The 19,556-nt window shown below is 48.4% G+C and overlaps 1 protein-coding gene across 2 annotated transcripts in view; it reads left to right on the forward strand.

Annotated features, from left to right (window-relative positions):
* The first annotated feature begins 9,415 nt into the window (after positions 1 to 9,415).
* Positions 9,416 to 19,556, forward strand: part of Aspscr1 (ASPSCR1 tether for SLC2A4, UBX domain containing) — a 37,632-nt gene continuing 27,491 nt past the window's right edge. The window contains exons 1-4 of one of the 2 annotated variants that reach the window (NM_001398979.1): positions 9,416 to 9,548; positions 10,485 to 10,540; positions 14,454 to 14,568; positions 15,891 to 15,991. In NM_001398979.1, coding sequence (NP_001385908.1) covers positions 9,447 to 9,548; positions 10,485 to 10,540; positions 14,454 to 14,568; positions 15,891 to 15,991 — 374 coding nt within the window. In that variant the 5' untranslated portion in view covers positions 9,416 to 9,446. Of the gene's footprint in view, positions 9,549 to 9,739; positions 10,260 to 10,484; positions 10,541 to 14,453; positions 14,569 to 15,890; positions 15,992 to 19,556 lie in introns of those variants that run through there. The other variant, XM_063269895.1, reaches the window with a different exon arrangement.

Raw genomic sequence — 19,556 nt, forward strand, 5'->3', positions numbered from 1 at the left:
TATAGTTGCTGCAGAAAACCGTTGAGCGGCCCCTCCGTGAGCCCAACAGAACATGGCCATCTGACCCAGCACCTCCACTCCTAGGTACGCACCTTGAATTGGAAGCAGGTGTTCAAACAAAAGCTGTCACGAAAGTGTTCAGAGCACCCGCAATCCACAATGGCTAAAAGGTGGACACCGCTCAAAAGCCCACCAGTGTGGTTTCTTTCTATGGTGGGAAGCCTTTCGGCTATAAAAAGAAAATCCCCACCTATGTTACAGTTTTAAAAACACTGTGTGTGTGAGATAAACCGGATACAAAGGACTCATGCTGTGTGGTTCCGTAGACAAGAGATACCCAGGAAGGGTGAATCCACAGAGACAAAGCCACACCATAGGCTGGCAGGAAACCGGGAAGATCGGGGAATTGAGGAGTGCCTATTGACAGGTGTGCTTGTGTCCTCAGGGGGTAATGAAGATATCTGAAGCCATGGTGGAGATGATTGCGCACATTGTAGGTCTACTGTGGGGATGGGCTCACACATTGTAGGTCTACCAAATGTTGTTGTGACAACTTCAAGGGGTTAGGTCCCTGTTACTTGAATTTTGCCTTTTAAAAACAAAATCCAAAAATTGGAATACTGATGCACATCATTCCCTGGGAGGTAGATGAGAGAGGATCAGGGATTCAAGGCCAGCCTCAGTTACATAGAGAGTTTGATATATACTATAGGAGACCTTGCTTCAAAACAAACGCAAGCCACCAAGTTTGACAGCAGTTTGGCACAGGACAAGAATAGCTGGACCAAGCCTGAAGCCAGGTGAATAGGTTGGCTGGGATAGCACAGGCTGGTCTTCATAATTCTCTTCATAGTTGGGGATCAAATGGAGCTGGGGATAGGGGTAGGGAGCGTCTTTCTGTATTGGAATCCTGGCTCTGCCGCTGCTGACCTATGGGTCTCTGAGCTCTAGCTCCTTTCCCGTAAATTACCTGCTTCACTGTGCACAGTGAGACAGGTTGCTGGGGTCAGGATGCTGGCTCAAGGAACATGTCATGGACAACAGCTGTCACGGTGGGTATTGGTGGTACCTCAGGGAATAGGGTGGTTTGAGGTCCTACATACAGGAAGCGTGTGGACTGGGAGGGTGAGTTAGACATGCGACAATGTTACGAGTCACCTCCCTAAGGTGGTCCCTCAGAGTTACCCTTGTGGATGTTAAACACATCAGATACTAGGCAAGGGCTGCGCCTTTTCCCGCTCTTGGCTGCTCCACTGACTTAGTGGGATGTGCACGGCCTGGCTCTGCCTGTTGTTCTTGCCTGGCTCCTGTTAGAGCTGGTAGTGGGTGCATCCTTCTAGCTCAGATCTAGTGTGTGCCCAGTAGCAAGGGGGCCTGGAGCGGGGCACTGTGCATTTCCAGAACAATACGTCAAGAGCAGTATAGGAGTTCAGGGTTTTGTTCTGGGTTCTGGGGAGAAGGACAGAGTGAGGAAAGAATGCACAGATAAACATAGAGTTAAGTACCTGAAGGTACAGGCCTTACGTAGGCAGGCAGAGCCCTTCCTGGGAAGGAGCCACGATGGAACATTTCAGGAAAGAGCTAAGGTCTGTGTTAAGCTGATCTCTGGGTCTGGGAAAGAGGCGTGCATGGCCGAGGCCGACAGTAGCACATGAGTCCCATCTGAGACATTCTGTGGGATCCAACAGATAAATGACCTGCTTAGAGGGCTGGCCCAGCAGGGATTAGCGTGTCCAGCAACCCCAGACCCAGTTCCCTTGCCCGGATGTGAGACTGGCCTCCTCCCTGTATCTATTCCCAGCCCCCAGCCTGCACTTTTTACCCAGCTCCATGTTCCAGCTGCTACCTTCTGCTGTCTGGGGCCCAGCTGTTCTATGCTGGTCTCAGCCACCGGGCCTCACATGGCCATCTGGGTGGTTCTGCACTCCAGCCGCTGGCCTCTGAGGCCCAAATGAACAAGAAATCTGGGCAGGATAGCCTCTGGTCCTGTAGCCTGCTCTGAGGGGAAAGCTCTGAAGATACCTAAGATCCCACCTTTAGTTCTTTGCCTGGGCTGGGGCTCAAAGGCAGGAAGACCCTGAAACTAAACCTCTTTTAGTTTCTCCCCAAAGCCTTCATATCTGTCTCTGTATTTGTTAGTTTATTTCCTCTCGGCTGGAGGAAAGCAACTCACAAAGGATGGCAAACTCTTCTGCTTGTTCTTGGGCACTGATCTCTCTGAGACTTTCAGACTTTCTGGCCCTTGGAAAACAGGTGACCGTTTGTAGCTTTGTGGTCACTTGGCAGAAAGGGCTGTGTTGCTGATCCTAGGAGTCAGAGTCCCTTCATTGGGAGCATGAGAGTCCCGAGACTGAGGCCCTACAGCCCCTCAATGGTGAACCAGTATGGGGTGATCCAGAGTCAGCCGCTTAGAGCACTGAGGTGACTTGGACCTTACTGATGTTTCTGCAGGACCTGTTCCTACCAGGACCTCTGCAACTAAAGCCGGCCCTAGCCCATTTGCTTCCCCGGCAGACAGACCAGTGGGAGGACTCTGCTGGATGCTGGCTTGCAGTGGCATGGGCTAACTGGAGGTTCACTAGGGTGGACATATTCCCAAGCTGGGGGAAGGGTGTAGGCCTGGAAAGGGGTCGCTGCTTATCTGTGGAACTTCTCGGGGTGCCTTTGGAGCACCCTGAGATATCTAGCATACTTCCTTGATCCTGAACAGACAAAGCTGCTAGTGGATGTCCGAAGAGCTTCAGGCTGAGGGTACCAACCCCTCAGCTGTTCAATTGCTGGCCCCCAGGTGCCTGAAGTAAAGCACTCCACAGGCCAATGAGGCCAGCTGCCATGTGACCTCCAGCTCCCTCTTTCCAACCTCCTCCAGCAGGCTTGCACGTGGCCCTCCAGGGAGACAGAAACAAACTCTCAGATCTTGCCACTGGGAACCTTTCAGCGCTGGAGGCTGCGGATGCTTCTCTTAAAGGACCATACCACTTTAATTCAAAGCAGATCCTTGGAACAGCTGTCTAGCTGCTGGCAGGAGGAAGCAGGAGGGAGATGGCCTGGCAGCAGAAGGAAGGTGTCCTCAAAAAAGGATGCTAGATTCATTCTCGAAAGTAGTTAAAGTGGAGGCAGATAGGGCTGAGGGGCAGGTCCAGCTCTCAGTACCTGGGAGAAGGCCTCTTCTCTCACAGGAGACACCTGAAGCTGAACAGATTCCGAAGTGGGGGTTTGACTGACTCTTGGAAACTTAGGACCGTGTGTGTGTGTGTGTGTGTGTGTGTGTGTGTGTGTGTGTGTGTATTTCAAGACAGGGTCTCTTTGTATAGGCCTGGTCATCCCGGAGCTCACTCTGTAGACCAGACTGCTTTCAAACTCAGAGATCTGCTTGTTTCTGCCTCCTGACTGCTGGGATCAAAGATGTGCACCACCACCATCTGACCACTGGGCCTATTTAATGGAGAAAGGACATGAGGTCTTTTGTATATCAAACAGAAACTGATATTCTTACTTGACCAGGTATCCAGCCTGTAGACCACTCACTGAGGCCAGATGTGGATAGCTCTGTGCATTAGACAATTCAGACAGGCATTCGTGCACCTGATCCTGAACTGGGGGAAGGGTGTAGGCCTGGAAAGGGGCTAGGTGGCAAATTTTGATTTGTCTGGTCCAGCCGTTCCACTGACTAGGGGACCCTGAGCCGCTGCTGTCCATGAGGGGACTCTGCTCTTGATTATTCAGCTGCAGGAGGGCTTCAAGAAAGCTATGTTTTGTATCACTGGGTGTAAGGAGGAGATAGGAAGCTGCAGGTGGCTCCCACAAGCATCTTGTTTGCTATTTTTACAACGAAAAACAAAGGCTACGGAAGAAAAGTGGCTCTTTGTAGGTGATCAAGGGTGGGGAGGAACGGGTCAAGATAAGTCTTGTTTTGTATTTACAATTTCTGAGTCGAATAGGAAATATTTTGAGACAGGGTCTCATTACATAGCCCTAGGTGTCCTGAGACTCTTTATGTGTACCAGGCTACCTGCTAACTCATGGAGAGCCACCGGCCTCTGCCTATCAAGTGCCAGATATTCTGAGCAATCAAAATTACAATAGTTAGCCAAAAACAAAATGAAAAGATAAAACCCAAACTTCAGAATTCGGTAAAGGTAAAAATAAAACCATATATCTGCTACCCGAACCTAACTGTGATATCTAGCTGTCTTTGTCAAATGGTAGTTGCTGGTGGACCACTCTCTGGCTACGTCTGTAAGGTTGCTTTCTCCAAGGTAAGCAGTGCCATGCAGTGTACTGGGGGTTGGGACACACTTGATCGCAGGAAAACAGCAGATTCCTTCTTCTTCCTCTATCTCACCCCCTCCCCTCCCCTCCTCCCTTCCCCCTCCTCCCGTCCCCCTCCTCCTCTCCCCCCAACTCCTGCACTCCTGTTCTCTTCTTCTCCCCCCTCTTCCCACGCATTGGAGGGTGACTTGAACTTCCAATCTTTCTACTCCATCCATCTTCTGAGTACTGGGATGACAGGCACGTACCATCATGGTGCAGGAATGTGAAACTAAAGGCATTATGCATGCTGAATAAGCACCCAAACAACTAAGCCACAACACCAGCCTTTTTGTTTTTTTGCTTGTTTTCTTTTTCTTTTTCAAAAAGATTTATTTAAGGGGTTGGGGATTTAGCTCAGTGGTAGAGCGCTTGCCTAGCAAGCAAGCACAAGGCCCTGGGTTCGGCCCCCAGCTCCGAAAAAAAGAACAAGAACAAAAAAAAAGATTTATTTATTTTATGTATGTGAGTATGCTGTCACTGTCTTCAGACACACCAGAAGAGGTCATTTTCTTTTTTCTTCCTTCCTTCCTTCCTTTCTTTTTAAAAGATTTATTTAATTTATATGAGTACACTGTAGTTGTTTTCAGACACCAGAAGAGGGCGTCGGATCCCATTACAGATGGTTGTGAGCCACCATGTGGTTGCTGGGAATTGAACTCAGGACCTCTGGAAGAGCTGTCAGTGCTCCTAACCTGTGAACCATCTCTCCAGCCCTATTTGTTTGCTTTCAAGACACGGTTTCTCTGTGTAGCACTAAAACCCCAGAACTCGCTCTGTAGACCAGGCTGTCCTTGACCTCAGAGATCTGCCTTCCTCTGCCTCCGAAGTGGTGGGATTAAAGGCAAGCACTACCACCGCTTTTGTTTTTGATGGGGCAGGGTCTTCCTATACAGCTGTCTAGAATTTGTTGTATAGCTGAGGTTGGCCTCAAATTTAATCCTGCTTTTGCCTCTCAAGTGCTGGGATTATAGAGAAGTGCTACCATCCATACCTGGTGTGTGTGTATGAACATCATGCACTCGTGAGGGTAGAAGTTGTTTGGGGAGCCGGTTCTGTTTCGACAGTGGGTTCAGATGTTGGGCTTGAATGGCTCAACTCAGCTTTGCTTTCTTACTATAAAGCCTCACTCTGTAGCCCATGCTCCCTGGGTCTCACAGGGTGTCTCAGGCAGACTGAAAACTCATTGACAACACTTTGCCTCAGACTCCCACACGCTGGGGACTGTAGGTTTGAGCCACTGTGCCTGGTTGTACATTTCTTATTGTTTGTGATGATGTTGTTACAGTAACTCTAAAATGCTTTTTTTTTTTAATTTTTTTTTCTTTTGTAGCACTAGGGTTCCAACTCCAGATCTTTCTTTTTTTTTTTTGGTTCTTTTTTTCGGAGCTGGGGACCGAACCCAGGGCCTTGCGCTTGCGCTTCCTAGGCAAGCGCTCTACCACTGAGCTAAATCCCCAACTCCCAGATCTTTCAAATACAATCTACACCTCTCTCTGTGTGACATGTCTTAAAACGGAAAATTTAAGAAGAGTGCTATAACTGAACATTCTTACTAAAGAAGAAAGAGAACTTGTATTGAAAGAAAGATACAGATATCTTTACTTCTATTTTTATTTCTATCTTTTGAGGCAGGGTCTTTCTAGCCCTGGCTGTCCTGGAACTTACTCTGTAGACCACGTTGTAAGATTTCAAAGGCAGAGGTCTCCCAGTCTCTGCCTCCCAAGTGCACCACCAAGCCTAGCCCTACTTCATATTTTGCATACTAGAAAATGTCCTTGTCCCTAAGAAATAAGCATTAAAGAAATATTCAGTGACAAAGAAGCAAAATGCATCCAACTTACTCTGTATTTCTATTTGTGTGTATGTGCGTGTGTGCGTGTGCGTGTGTGCGTGTGTGCGTGTGTGTGTGTGTGTGTGTGTGTGTGTGTGTGTATAAGCCATGTGCCTGCAGGTACCCATCTGAGGCCAGAACAGGGTGTTGGATTTCTTGAACCTTGAATTACAGGGAGTTGTGGGCTTCCTGATATGGGTGCCGGGAATCAAACTCAGGTCCTCTGGCAGGGTAAGTAGCAAGCACTCTTAATCAGTGTTCTAATCTGACTAAAAGATGTTCTTTGTACTGTTTTCGTACCGTTCTAAATTTGAGGCAAATAGAAATTGGGTCAGATGTGTTATCACGCAGCTGTCATCTCTGCACTTGGAGGTTCAAGGTCAGCCTGGTCTACACAGGATGAGACAAACAGTCAAGAATGGTGGCATATGGGGTTGGGGATTTAGCTCAGTGGTAGAGCGCTTACCTAGGAAGCACAAGGCCCTGGGTTCAGTCCCCAGCTCTGAAAAAAAAAAAAAAAAAAAAAAGAATGGTGGCATATGCCTGTAATCCCACAAGTCACGATGTGGAGGCAGGGTCAACACTAAAAGGCCAGCTTAGGTTACAGGAGACACTATCCAAAACAACAAAAGACAAACACAGAGAATTTAAAGTTACTCCTCACAAGAAGCTTAGCAGCCAGCAGGAAGGCAGTCATAATGACTAAGTTTAGATCAATTTGAGCATGAAAAAAAGCAAAAACAAAAAAACAACAAAAACCTAAACCCAGAGTGAAATGAAAAAAAGACATTTCCGGGACTGGAGAGGTGGCTCAGTGGTTAAGAGCACTGGGAGTTCTTCCAAGTGACCCAGGTTCAAGTCACAGCTCTCTGTAACTCTAGTGCCAAGGGATTTGATGCCTGCTTCTGGCCTCTGCTGGAACCAAGGGAATGCATGTGGTATACAGACATGCTTGCAGGCAAAACATCCACACACATAAAATATAAAAAAAGAAAATCTAAAAAAAAAAAAAGAAAAGAAAAAAGACAGAATTCACTTTAATATATAGGAATCTTTTTTTTTTTTCTTCTCCAAGACAGGGTTTCTTTGTGTATCCCTGGCTATACTGGAACTCACTCTGTAGACCAGACTGGCCTTGAACTCAGAGATATGCCTGTCTCTGCCTCTGGAGTGCTGGGGTTTAAAGTGTGTACCACCACTGCTCAGTCGTGACAATGTTTCTCAATGGAAAAGTATTTATTAAAGGTGGGATGATATGGGGTTAGGGATTTAGCTCAGTGGTAGAGCACTAGCCCCAGCTCCGAAAAAAAGAAAAAAAAAAAAAAGGTGGGATGATAGGTTCTGAAAGTCATGATTTTGCAGTCATAAGTGTTAAAATAAGCATAATCCCTGTTATTTGGGGGGCTGAGGCAGGAGGATCAAAAGTTTGAGGCCAGCTTGGGCAAGACTCTGTCATGAAACAAAACAGATGGATTGGGGCTGTTGGTGAGTGGTAGGACATTTGTGTAGCATGTGTGAAGTTTAGCAATGAAGCTCTAAAGCTATTGTCCTAGTCAGGGTCCCTATTGCTGTGGTGAAACCCCATGACCAAAAAGCAAGTTGGGGAGGAAAGGGTTTATTTGGCTTACACTTCCACATCATAGTCCATCATTTGACAAAAATCAGGACAGGACAGGGCAGGAACTTGAGGGCAGGAGCTAATGCAGAGACCATGGAGGGGCACTGGCTTGCTCCTAGTGCCTTGCTCAGCCTGCTTTTTTTTATAGAACCCAGGACCAGTACCCAGAGATAGCACCACCCGCAATGGGCTGGGCCCTCCCACATCAATCACTAGTGAAGAAAATGCCCTACAGATAGATCTTGTGGGGCTATTTTCTCATTTGAGGTTTCCTTCTTTCAGATGACTCCAGCTTGTGTCAAGTTGACATAAAACTAGCCCAGACAACTGTCAAGGCAATAAATAAAAAGGACTCATTTATCAATTGGTGTTAAAACTGTTGCATAATAAATGTGGGGAAAAATCCGGTCTTGTCGTCTTAAAGAATTAGCCCACAGCTGACTTATTTACTACCCGAAGAAGAGGGACTTTGAATGGTCACTTTAACTTGAGACCATAAGTGGTCAAATTTCATGCACTCATTTTTTCCTCACTACACCTCTCTAAATGTTCTACGACAGAATTCTAACTGTGGGACCGTTGAAAGAAAACAGGCTTGAGGGTTTTTGTTCTTATTTTAAATGGTAGTGTGTCAAAAAGAAAGAAACTGAAGGGGTCCAAGGAAGGTGCACAGCTCAGTGAGGGTCTAAGGTTGCACAGAACATGTAAACTTGCCACATGTTTTTTCTCATGTAGGAGGTGCCCATGATTGTCAACACACAGGGGTGACACAGATGTCCTATGCCAGCTTCTCCACTCTCAGATTTAGATTTTACAAAATCCCGAGGACCACAAGCATTTCTCTCTCCTTGCGGTCATGGTGACAAGCTAAGAGAGGTCCTGAAATCAACACAATTAAGTAGAGGTGCCTCCAAGCCTGATAACCTCAAATATATCCCTCAGTTCTACAAGGTGGACGAAGAGAGCAGACAAGTTCTCTGACATCCACACAGGTACCATAGCATGCCTATACCCTCTCTTTCACAGACACACAATAAAGAAATAACGCAAAATATAGCTATTATTATTATTGTGTTTCAAGAAAGGTTTCCCTGGGTAGCCTGGTTGTCCTGGAACTCGCTCTGCAGACCATGTTGGTCTGGAACTCAGGGATCTGCCTGTTTTTGCCTCCCAAGTACTTAGATTAAAGGCTTGTATTACCACACCAGGCTCAATGAAATATTTTTCTAAAAGGCTGTCTCCGTGTGAAGATGATCATGGGGATATTTTGAGAGGGTGAGGGAGGCAGGATCAGGACTTAACGGAGTAGGTACAAAGGCCAACTCTGCTGTGGGCCTACCCAGCACGTGGTGGCAGACAGGTAGCTGCTGGGCCCCGGGCTGGACGCAGGCAGCATAGCTTTCTTGCAGGCAGCCTCCAGAGTGTGGAGGCTCCCAGGAATATGTGCCTCGGGATGAAGAGACGGTGCCGCTGACATAAGTGTGTTTCTTCCTGGGAGGAGCCTTGGGACCGCGCCGTCGGGACGCCAGTGTCTCAGCAACGCAGAGCCAAGGCGCCGGGGGCGGAGTCTGGGGCGGGCCCGGAAGCGAGTTAGCCCCGCCCTCGAGGCCGCGTGGCCGTGCGTCCGGGCTGTTGCGGATAAAGTTGTTTGAGGCGAGCCGGCTGCGGTCACGTGAGCGGAAGATGGCGGCCCCGGCGGGCGGCGGGGGCTCCGCGGTGTCGGTGCTGGCCCCAAACGGGCGGCGCCACACGGTGAAGGTGACGCCGAGCACCGTGCTGCTGCAGGTGCGGCCGCTGCCCCGGGTGGGAAATGGGCGGACGGGTGGACCAGCGGACTGCCCAGGGGTCGGCGCGCCAGGGTCCGCCCCTGCGGTTGCTCCCAGGGCGGCGGGGCGGGGCCGGGCCTCGATGGGCGGGGCCTGAGGCAGCCAATGAGCGACTTTCGCGCGGCTGCCCGCCCCATCCTCTGGCGCTAATGTTCGGGCTGGGTCCCGGGGGCGGGGCGGGATACTGGGAGGCGCGGTTCCTGAGTACTGCGGGGGCCGTGCACCCCACTAACAGGGTCGCGCCACGCGAGACCCAGAATCTTCGGTGCTTGTCCGAATCCAGCCTTCTGGGTCTCCGGGAAGAGTGGCGTTCCTTCCTGCTCAGCTCAGGGACCCTAGGGCCTGTTTGTGTTCCCGGAAGTGAATTTTGCTAAGTCATTCACTGCTTTTGATTGTTGCTGCTTGTGACTTCGTATGAATTACACCTGTTTATTAAACCTCTGTTGTTAGGTTGCAGAGGCGTACACGATACATATCTGTGGCAAGAGCACACAGGGTGAAGAGGGGAACCCAGTTCAAAAATGAGGTTCTGCCATACCTAACACCAGCCCCATAGCCCTTTGGAAGGACCCATTTGGAGCTGCGCTCATGTAGAGGAGGGCTCTGGTCATACAGCTGTTGCACAAAGACTGCCAGGCCACAGAGTGGCCATGGACACAAACTGGTCCCCGTAAGGCAGATTATATTTATGGCCAGAGGCTAGAACATGGGACCAGGGATGGACAGGCTGGGCCGTAGTTGGGGGAGTAAGTCAGTGATGGGTCCACAATAGGAAGGGGGAGAATAGACAGGTTTTGCATGTACAGTTTGCTTGGACAGTGAGTTGGGCTGTTTGGTGGGCTGACCTGTGACCAGTTGAGATCGACATAGGTTTCACTGACCATTTGTCCCATAGGTACTAGAAGACACATGCCGGCGGCAGGACTTCAACCCCAGTGAATATGACCTGAAGTGAGTTTGCTTGGACTCAGCTGTGTGCTTCTCATTCTCAGTCCACCTGGTCCTTTCTTCATCCACATACTGTCTCTCCCTGGGGTAGTTTAAATCAAAAGAAGTTTATTCTTGCCCAGTTCTGGAGGTAAAGTCCAAAGTGTGCTCCCCCTTCCCCAAGCTCTCTGTGTATCTATCCCTGGCTGTCCTGGAATTCGCTTTGTAGACCAGGCTGTCCTCAAACTTACAGAGATCCTCCTCCTCCTGCCTCTGCCTCCACAATGCTGGAATTAAAGACGCACACCCAACCTCTATAGCTGTACTCTTGAGTGTTCTAGGGAAGAGGTCTTATCACTTTAAAGCTCTGGCTGTCCAGGCATTCCTTGGCTTGTGACTGCATCACTATAACCTTTGTTTTGGTCTTCAAATGGTCGGAAGACACAAGTCGCTGGGTTTAGGGTCCTCTGGTTGGTTAGCCCAGGGTGACCTCATTTAATTTACTCCCTTAACCTACATTCATAAATACCCGTGACAAGGTCATTTTCAGAGGTTTTAGGGGCAAGAACAGGGCTGTATCTTTTGGGGAGCACATTCTAAACCCACAGTACCGGGTTTTAGTTGTTTGAGTGTGTACCTTCCTGGTAGGACAAACAGATGCATAGAAAGCTGTGCACGGATCGTTACCCTCCCAGATGCTGGAGTTCCCTCATGTCTGGGTCTTTGTCTCAGGGTGTTAGTACAAAGAGAGGAGTCCTCCACCAGGTCTTTGGGTCTGAGGCCATAGGAGTGACAGGTTTATCTTTTCACCTTAGAGATACGTTCTCACAACATTGTCCTAACACAAGAGCCCACTCTCTTGGCCTTCCTCATGCTGTTATATGACCTTTCTAGGAAGAAGTTTCTTGGGAAAGATACCTGCCAGGCCATTCCAGTCTCTGGCTCCCGTTCTGGTCTTTTAAGAATCCCAGAACATGTGCTCTGAGTGGCCAAGCCATCCTACAGTATCCTGCCACAAAACTTTGTGCTAGCTCTGTTCTGTTAACCTGCCCATGGTCCATGTAATGGTATCTGGTGAAACAATGACTATAATTTGACCAGTTCCTCTATAATACTGCATTAGCTCTGCCTTGTCTCTTTTTTCCATCCACTGACTGTAATTTGTTTAAGAGCAGCTCCCGCTGCCCTGGCTGGTGCCTGACTGTAAGCATAGAGGCCTCTCCTCTCCTCTCCATTGTTCTCAGCTCTTAGGCCTGTTGTCCTGGTTCACACCAGCATTTTCTGTGGCAGTTTGCTGTTTTTTGAACCTATGTTGAGGATTGGGATCAACAATGGCCAATCCCAGTCAGCCAACAAGAACCAGCTGATGAGGCTGTCCTGTTCTCAGTTTCCCCTTTCCCCCTCCCCTCCCCCCTCTCCTTTTTCTTTTGCGAGAACCCATGTAGGTCTGGTTGGCCTGGAACATATTGTGTAGACCAGTCTGACTAAGCTCACAGAGAGAGATCCTCTTGCCAGTACCTCATGAGTACTAGGATTGAAGGGGTGTGTGCCACTACACCTGGCTTGTCAGTTCTTCTAAATACCCTTGGGCTTTATTAGCAGGTCACAGTCCAGAAAACTGTTATTTCCAACAGTGTCTTGCATTTATAATGTTAGGTTTGTCACTTTGTATATTCAAAAGTGGTTGGCCCTAGACGACCACATATTAAACAGTCACACAGATCTGTCTGTCTAGTTCGGTAGTTTCCTGTTGTCCCCATGCAGTCCTCAGGCGGCCCATGCACTCAGCCATGCAGTTTTGTGTTTTCAGAGCTGCGGGTAGAGCAGCTTTTCTTAGATGTGTGCGGCTTATTCCCAAAGAGTCTTGGGACCTAAGGGGTCAGGATGAGAAGGCTACTTGGTGGGGGCTGTGGCCCTTCTCTGGGTGATTCCCCGGGTGATGGCACTGAGGGAGCCTCTTTTCCTTCTCTTCCAAGGAGCAGTATTGGCTTCCTGTTGGCCATAGTTGGATGCTAGGAGACATGCATCAAGGTGCAAGTCTGCTTTGTGTGGCCTGAAGTGTCATTTGGTTCTCCAGTCTGGGCTGAGCTGTCTTGAGGGGGCAGACCTCTTGGAGGCTGTTTCCTGTATGTGCTTGAGCCTTCACTGACTTCCAGATCTCTTGCTCCTTCAGTGCTTCTGAGAAACCAGATGTTTAAAGCCCCTGCAAGGCTTACAAGCCTCCCTGCTCAGGATGCTGAGGAGGTTTCAGGCTTGCCTTGTCCTCCAAAGGAGGGGAGGTGGGGGTTTGCATCGGTCTGTCTTTATTAGTTGGAAGGCACTGAGCTCTCTCTCTTTTTTTTTTTTTTTTTTTTTGGTTCTATTTTTTGGAGCTGGGGACCGAACCCAGGGCCTTGCGCTTCCTAGGCAAGCGCTCTACCACTGAGCTAAATCCCCAACCCCACTGAGCTCTCTTTAGGCCTTCCTGCACGTGAACCCTCAGGAGTTAAGCAGAGAGGTAATGGCTAATGTGACTGTGTGTTCTGGTCTGGTCTGGCCTCACTCTGACATCTGTAAGGATATTGGGCTGGGCTGTCCCACAGGTGGTTTTGTGGGATCTGCCTCCTGTGCTTGCCTCATGCTCCTTTGGATAGCAGTGGGCAGAGGTTGTGGGGATAAGTTTGAACAATCTTGACAGTTGCAGTGACAGAGGGTGGCCTGTTATAGTCCCTTTGCTCTTGCTTGAGACAACTTTCTCTCTTTTCTTTACATTTTACACGTAAGTTATGTATAGCATGTGCATGCTGAGCATGCTTGTGAGGTCAGAGGACAGCTTGTTGGAGTACAGCTCTCTGGAGTAGTTCTCTTATACCACCATGTAGGGCTTTCATGAGGCTTTACCACGTCCAAGCTGCCCCCTATTCTCTAAGTAATCAAGATGACCTTGAACTCCTGACACTAATGTGTCTACATCCTAAGAACTGGGAATACAGGCATGAGCAACCATGCCGGGTTTGTGCAATATTGGTGATTGAACCCAAGCCTCATGTGTGTTAGGCAAGCACTCTACCAACTGCACTAGACTCTTCTGAGACAACTTTCTGAAGGTCATGGGGCCAGTGTCTGCTATAGTGTATAGTATAGTCTACAGTATAGTCTACAGTATAGTCTACAGTATAGTATACAGCATAGTCTACAGTATAGTATACAGCATAGTATACAGCATAGTCTACAGTATAGTATACAGCATAGTATACAGTATAGTCTACAGTATAGTATACAGCATAGTATACAGCATAGTCTACAGCATAGTATACAGCATAGTACAGTACACAGTATAGTATACAGCATAGTATACAGTATAGTATACAGCATAGTCTACAGCATAGTCTACAGCATAGTATACAGTATAGTCTACAGTATAGTATACAGCATAGTATACAGCATAGTCTACAGCATAGTATACAGCATAGTATACAGTATAGTACAGTACACAGTATAGTCTACAGCATAGTATACAGCATAGTCTACAGCATAGTATACAGCATAGTCTACAGCATAGTATACAGCATAGTATACAGTATAGTACAGTACACAGTATAGTATACAGTACGGTATAGCTTACGTTTTAGCGTACGGTGTAGCGTGCAGTGTAGTGTGTGGTACAGCGTGCGGTACAGCATACGGTACAGCATACGGTACAGTATACAGTACAGTATAGTATGCAGTATAGTAATAGTATAGTACATCATATAGTATCTGCTATAGTATGCAGAGGTTCCACCCCTGCCTTTTGAAGCAGCTCATCTTGTTCTCTTCCTGTTTCTATCTAAATTCCTGGTAGTCCAAGACTTTGCCTCTTGTTTCTTTAGGTCCTGACTTTCTGCTCTCGTAGCCAGGGAAACAGTAGGCATGGGGCTGTGTCTTCAGGACAGTTGTGACTGTGTCTGTTTTGCAGGTTTCAGAGAACCGTACTTGACCTCTCTCTCCAGTGGAGATTTGCCAACCTTCCTAACAATGCCAAGCTGGAGATGGTGCCTGCGTCCCGTAGCCGCGAGGGGCCTGAGAACACAGTAGGTGTCCAGTTGTGAAGCACAGTGGTACTGCTTCTCTGTCTCTGCTGAGGGAGGCTGTGGAGCATTGGATGGCACTGCAGGGCTGACTGGGAGATGTGTCAAAGCTTCACCCACGGGCTTCAGAAGGGCTGAAGAGGCTGAAGCAAGGGCTGGAGAGATGGCTCACAGGTTAAGAGCACTGACTGCTCTTCCAGAGGTCCTAAGTTCAAATCCTAGCAACCACATGGTGGCTCACAACCATCTGTAATGGAGATCTGATGCCCTCTTCTGGTGTGTCTGAAGACAGCTACAGTGTACTCACATGAAATAAATAAATAAATCTTTAACCAAAAGAAAAAAGAAAAAAAAAAAAAAAAGAGGCTGAAGCAAGCTCTGGGATCCAGCCTGCCTTTCTCTGCCAAGCTGGAGCTGTCTTTGCTACTTGGATAACTCAGGACTGGAGGGGGAAACTTTCTGTTATGCAGGTTTTTGTTTTTGAGTATTTAAACTTGTATTGTTTGTGTTTTGATTTTGGTGGGGTGTATTGATAGCATTTCCCTACCAGCTAGCTGTTTCTGTCCCAAGATCCTGAACTACCGTGTGGACATGACTGGCACCTGCTTCCCAGCCAGCCTCCCTAGAGTGCTTTCCATGGCTCAGCCGCAGCTTGGCTGACAGCATCTAGAGCAGTGGTTAACCAGTGGGTCACAACGCCCTTGGGGGTTGAATGACCCTTTCACAGGGGTTGTGTATCAGATATCCTGAATATCAGATATATACGTTATGATTCATAACAGTATGGGAATTACAGTTAGTAACAATGGGATCATGTTATGGTGAGGATCCCCACAGCATGAGAAACTATAAAGGAAGGTTAAGAACGCTGCTGTAGGGGATCAGGAGGACTTCTCCACCTTGAGTTGTAGCTCATGTTCCCTGTTGAAGATGTGGTTGTTAGTAATCAACAGAAGTTGAGGAATCATCTGGCGTCAGTCTTTTGTGCTAGGTGATAAAAACTACCTGAAGTTGGTGACATCTTATTAAATGTTTGTATCCCACAGGCTTCTGGGGCTGGGTCAGGGAGCGGTTCATCCTAGGTCTCCCAGAGAGAGTACCCTGGTGCTGTTTGCAGCCTATGGGTAGTGGTACAGGGGGGCATTTCCATAATGGCTCACTCACATGCAGCCTGCTTAAAGGTGTTTATAAGCTTGCTGGAACAGCACTCTTGGGTATCACATCCCTCCTCAGTATGTGTCTCCCCAGGAGGTGGGGAGGGCCTGGCCCTGAGAGTCTGAGTCTTCTGGATAGTGCTATTCTTCCTAATTAGGTCTTCTCTCCAGGTTCGAATTGCATTACAGCTGGATGATGGCTGCAGGCTGCAGGACTCTTTCTGTTCCAGACAGACCCTCTGGGAGCTTCTCAACCATTTTGCACAGACCAGGTGAGCATTGTGGGCAAATCCCAGGCTCTTGCCCACACCCTCGTGGCAGAGGTCTGAAGCCTATACTGTGCTTTGGCCAGGGCCCTGGCTCTTGGGCTTTTGCCGTCCTGACTGAGATGACTGGAGACCAGCATTGGCAGGTATTGGCAGCTCAACTTCCTGGCCTGCTGGCCTCCTTGTCGTCCAAGAAGAGCAAGGCTATGCCTCCATCTTTGTGGGGACCCAAAAGATCCCTAGGACTGACGATGAGCTGCGACCGAGATGAGATGTAGGATGTACCTCCCCATGTCTGTGTAAGATTTGTGTTTGGGATCCTCGATTAGAGCGAGCCAAAAGCTGTTAACTGCTTGGTGCTGTGACGTTGCTTTATATGGATGAGGTTTCCTGATATTGGTTCTGTCAGTTCTTGTTGATTGGTAGTTTAAATGTGATTCTGAAGTGTGTGAAACAGTGTTTACGTTTCGTGTAAGTGGGAGTCTGTCTACTTTATTTGGTTTTGTTTTTTGTATTTTGAGACAGGTCTCTCTATAAAGCTCTGACTGACCTGAAACTCTATCTGTAGATCAGGGTGGCCTTGAACTCAGATCTGTCTTCCTCTGCCTCTTGAGTGCTGACATTAAAGGTGTCTGCCACCACCACTCTGCAAGTCTGTCTACTTTTACAGATATCAGCAAACAGAATAGAAGGAATAGTGTTTCCTCTATGTCTTAAGTGGATTTAAGAATGAGTTGAGGTGGCTGGAAAGATGGCTCAGTGGTTAAGAGCACTGGCTGCTTTTCGAGGTTTAATTCCCACAGCCCACATGGTAGCTCACAACTGTCAATAACTCCAGTTGCAGGGATCTGATGCCCTCCTACAGGCATACGTCACAGACATGCATGTGAGCAAACACCAATGCACATGAACTAAAAAAAAAAAATATTAAAAAGAAAAAAAAGTGAGTTTAGGCCTGGTGTTAGCAACTGTGTAAATATCAGGCCCATGTGATGGCTAGGGAGAGTGTCGGTAGGACTTGTCCTCTGAGTGCTGGTGAGATCATAAACATAACTGGTTAGAGGGGATGGCAGAGGCTGTGGGTATGGTTCAGTAGGGAGCACTTGTCAGGTGTGTTTAAGGCCCAAGTTTGACACTCACACATACACATGCACACGTACACACAAGCACACTTCTGCTGCCTTATGCCGGTGCCTATAGTTCAGGACACGGAGTTTGTGAGTTTGAGGCCAGCCTGGTTTACACAGTGAGTTACAGACCAACTTAAGCTATATAGCATGGCCTTGTCTGCAAAAACAAGGGAGGAAGGCAGGCAGATAGGCAGGGTGGCTGACTGGCCAGTAGGCTGGTAGACTTCAGCGACGAGTTGTTGGAATGTGGGAACACAGCAGCAATTTGAGTTACCTCAGCGTCAGGCTTGTACCTCAGCCACAACTGTGGGTGACTTGACCCAAGCACTGCTGCAGCTACATGGGCTCCTCCTCATGGTGGCTGTGGGTATTGACTAACAGCCTGGGAGGTTGGGATTTGCTGCAGGTCTGGGCTAATGTTTGTGGCTTGGCATGTTGCTGCTGGCCGATGCTGAGCTGCTCAAGGTTGAGCTTTTTGGGAATAGAATTTCCGTATCCTTGGAGGGCAGAGAGCAGGTTGCACAGGGTCAGTTGGGTTGTTCCGCTTTCTGTGCCAGGTCACTCACTACAAAACAGGTCCAGAGAACAGCGACTCCAGACTTTGCCCATCTTTATAGAACTTTCCAGAGCTGAAGACTAAGTGACCCTGACTGAGAGACTTGTTTAGTTCAGGACAGGAGGCAGAAGACCCTTATCAAGGGATGTTGTGAAATGTACAATCTGGGGACAGAAGTGTTGCTGCTGCTTCCACAGGGGAGGACAGCCCTAGATCCTAGGGTGGGTAGAGTGGTGCCTTCAGGGTCTACTTGTGCTGGAATTCTCCCTTCCCCAGAGTGCGTGGAAGAGTAAGGATAGAACAGGCAACCCTAGATGTGAAAGGTCCCAAGTTTACTCTGCATATCCTCATGAGAGTCTGCTGGTCTCCAAGGAGGGAGCCTGTGGACTTCATGCTAGGGTGCTGGGCTGCTTTCCTCGGTGGTCGTCATGGGTGGCACAGATAAAACATGATCCGTGGGGAAAATGTCAGGAGAGATGTAAGGCCCAGAGAAAGATATCAGCAAACAGAATAGAAGGAATAGTGTTTGCTTTGTGTCTGAAGTGGATTTAAGAATGAGTCCAGGCTGTTTCTAGGTGCGCCCCCCCCGGCTTACTGCAGAATCAAGACACCAAACGGGTTGCTTCTCCTTCAGTGTGTGTCTCAGCACAGGAGAATGAAGATAAAATGGCCCAGCGTATCTGGGTGGTGTCTCCTGGGGAGGAGCCAAAGGACTAGAGGAGGTGGGGAAACACTGGTGTCTGTGTCCCTTAGGCTGTATTGACTTGTACGGTGAAGTGCAGTTGAAGACACAGGTAATAGCATGATCCAGAAGACTGGTTAGCTCTGAGGCCAGTGCCCCTGGGCCCATGACAGTTGGCATGTCTGACCATGGATATTACAAATACTTTTTGTCTTTTTCTTTTTCTTTTTTTTTTTTCAGAGCTGAGGACTGAACCCAGGGCCTTGCATTTGCTAGGCAAGCACTCTACCACTGAGCTAAATCCCCAACCCCACAAATACTTTTTAAACATGGAAATACTGGCTAAGGGTGATTTATAACTTTCTTTCATGGTACTAGGGATTAAACCTAGGGCTTTGTGCATGCTAGGCATGTGTTCTGCCACTGTGTTGTATATATCCTCAGTCCTCTTTTTTACTTCTTTTACTGTGTGTGTGTGTGTATGTGTGCATATGTGTGTGCGTGCATGTGTGTGTATGTGTGTGCGTGTGTGTGCATGTGTGTGCACGTGCGTGTGTGTGTGTGCGTGCATGTGTGTGTATGTGTGTGCGTGTGTGTGCTTGCATGCATGTGTGCGCACACGTGTGTGTGCACGTGCACGAGTGTGTATGTGTATGTGTGTGTGTGCATGTGTGCGCGTGTGTGCGTGCATGTGTGTGTGCGCGTGTGTGTGCGTGCGCGTGTGCGCATGTGTGCGCGCGTGCGTGTGTATCTGCGTGTGTGTGCATGTGTGTACGTGTGTGTGTGCATGTGTGTGTGTGCATGTGTGTGTGCATGCGTGTGTGTGTGCATGTGTGTGTGTGCGTGCGTGTGTATCTACCATGAACTTGGCAATTCAGGAAGATTGGCCGTGCAGGAAGCCTTCTGTCTCTGCATCCTGGCACTGGCATTTACAGGTGTGTGCCACTCACTGTGCCCAGTGTCTGATGTGACATCTGGGGAATTGGACTCAGGTCTTCCTGTTCATGCAGCAGACATTTCCCTGTCTCATTGTCCACTCCTTTTACATTTGAGACAGGGGCTCACGTAGGTGTCCAAGCTGCCCTTGAACTGTCTCTGCAGCTGAGGCTTCCTGCCTCAGTCTCCTGAAGGCTTGGATGGTGTCATCCTGTGCTGTCAGGTCATCCTTTTTTGATTTGATTGTCATAAATGTTTTCCTGAAGA

The sequence above is a fragment of the Rattus norvegicus genome, chromosome 10 (assembly GCF_036323735.1).
Source record: "Rattus norvegicus strain BN/NHsdMcwi chromosome 10, GRCr8, whole genome shotgun sequence".
NCBI lineage: Eukaryota > Metazoa > Chordata > Mammalia > Rodentia > Muridae > Rattus > Rattus norvegicus.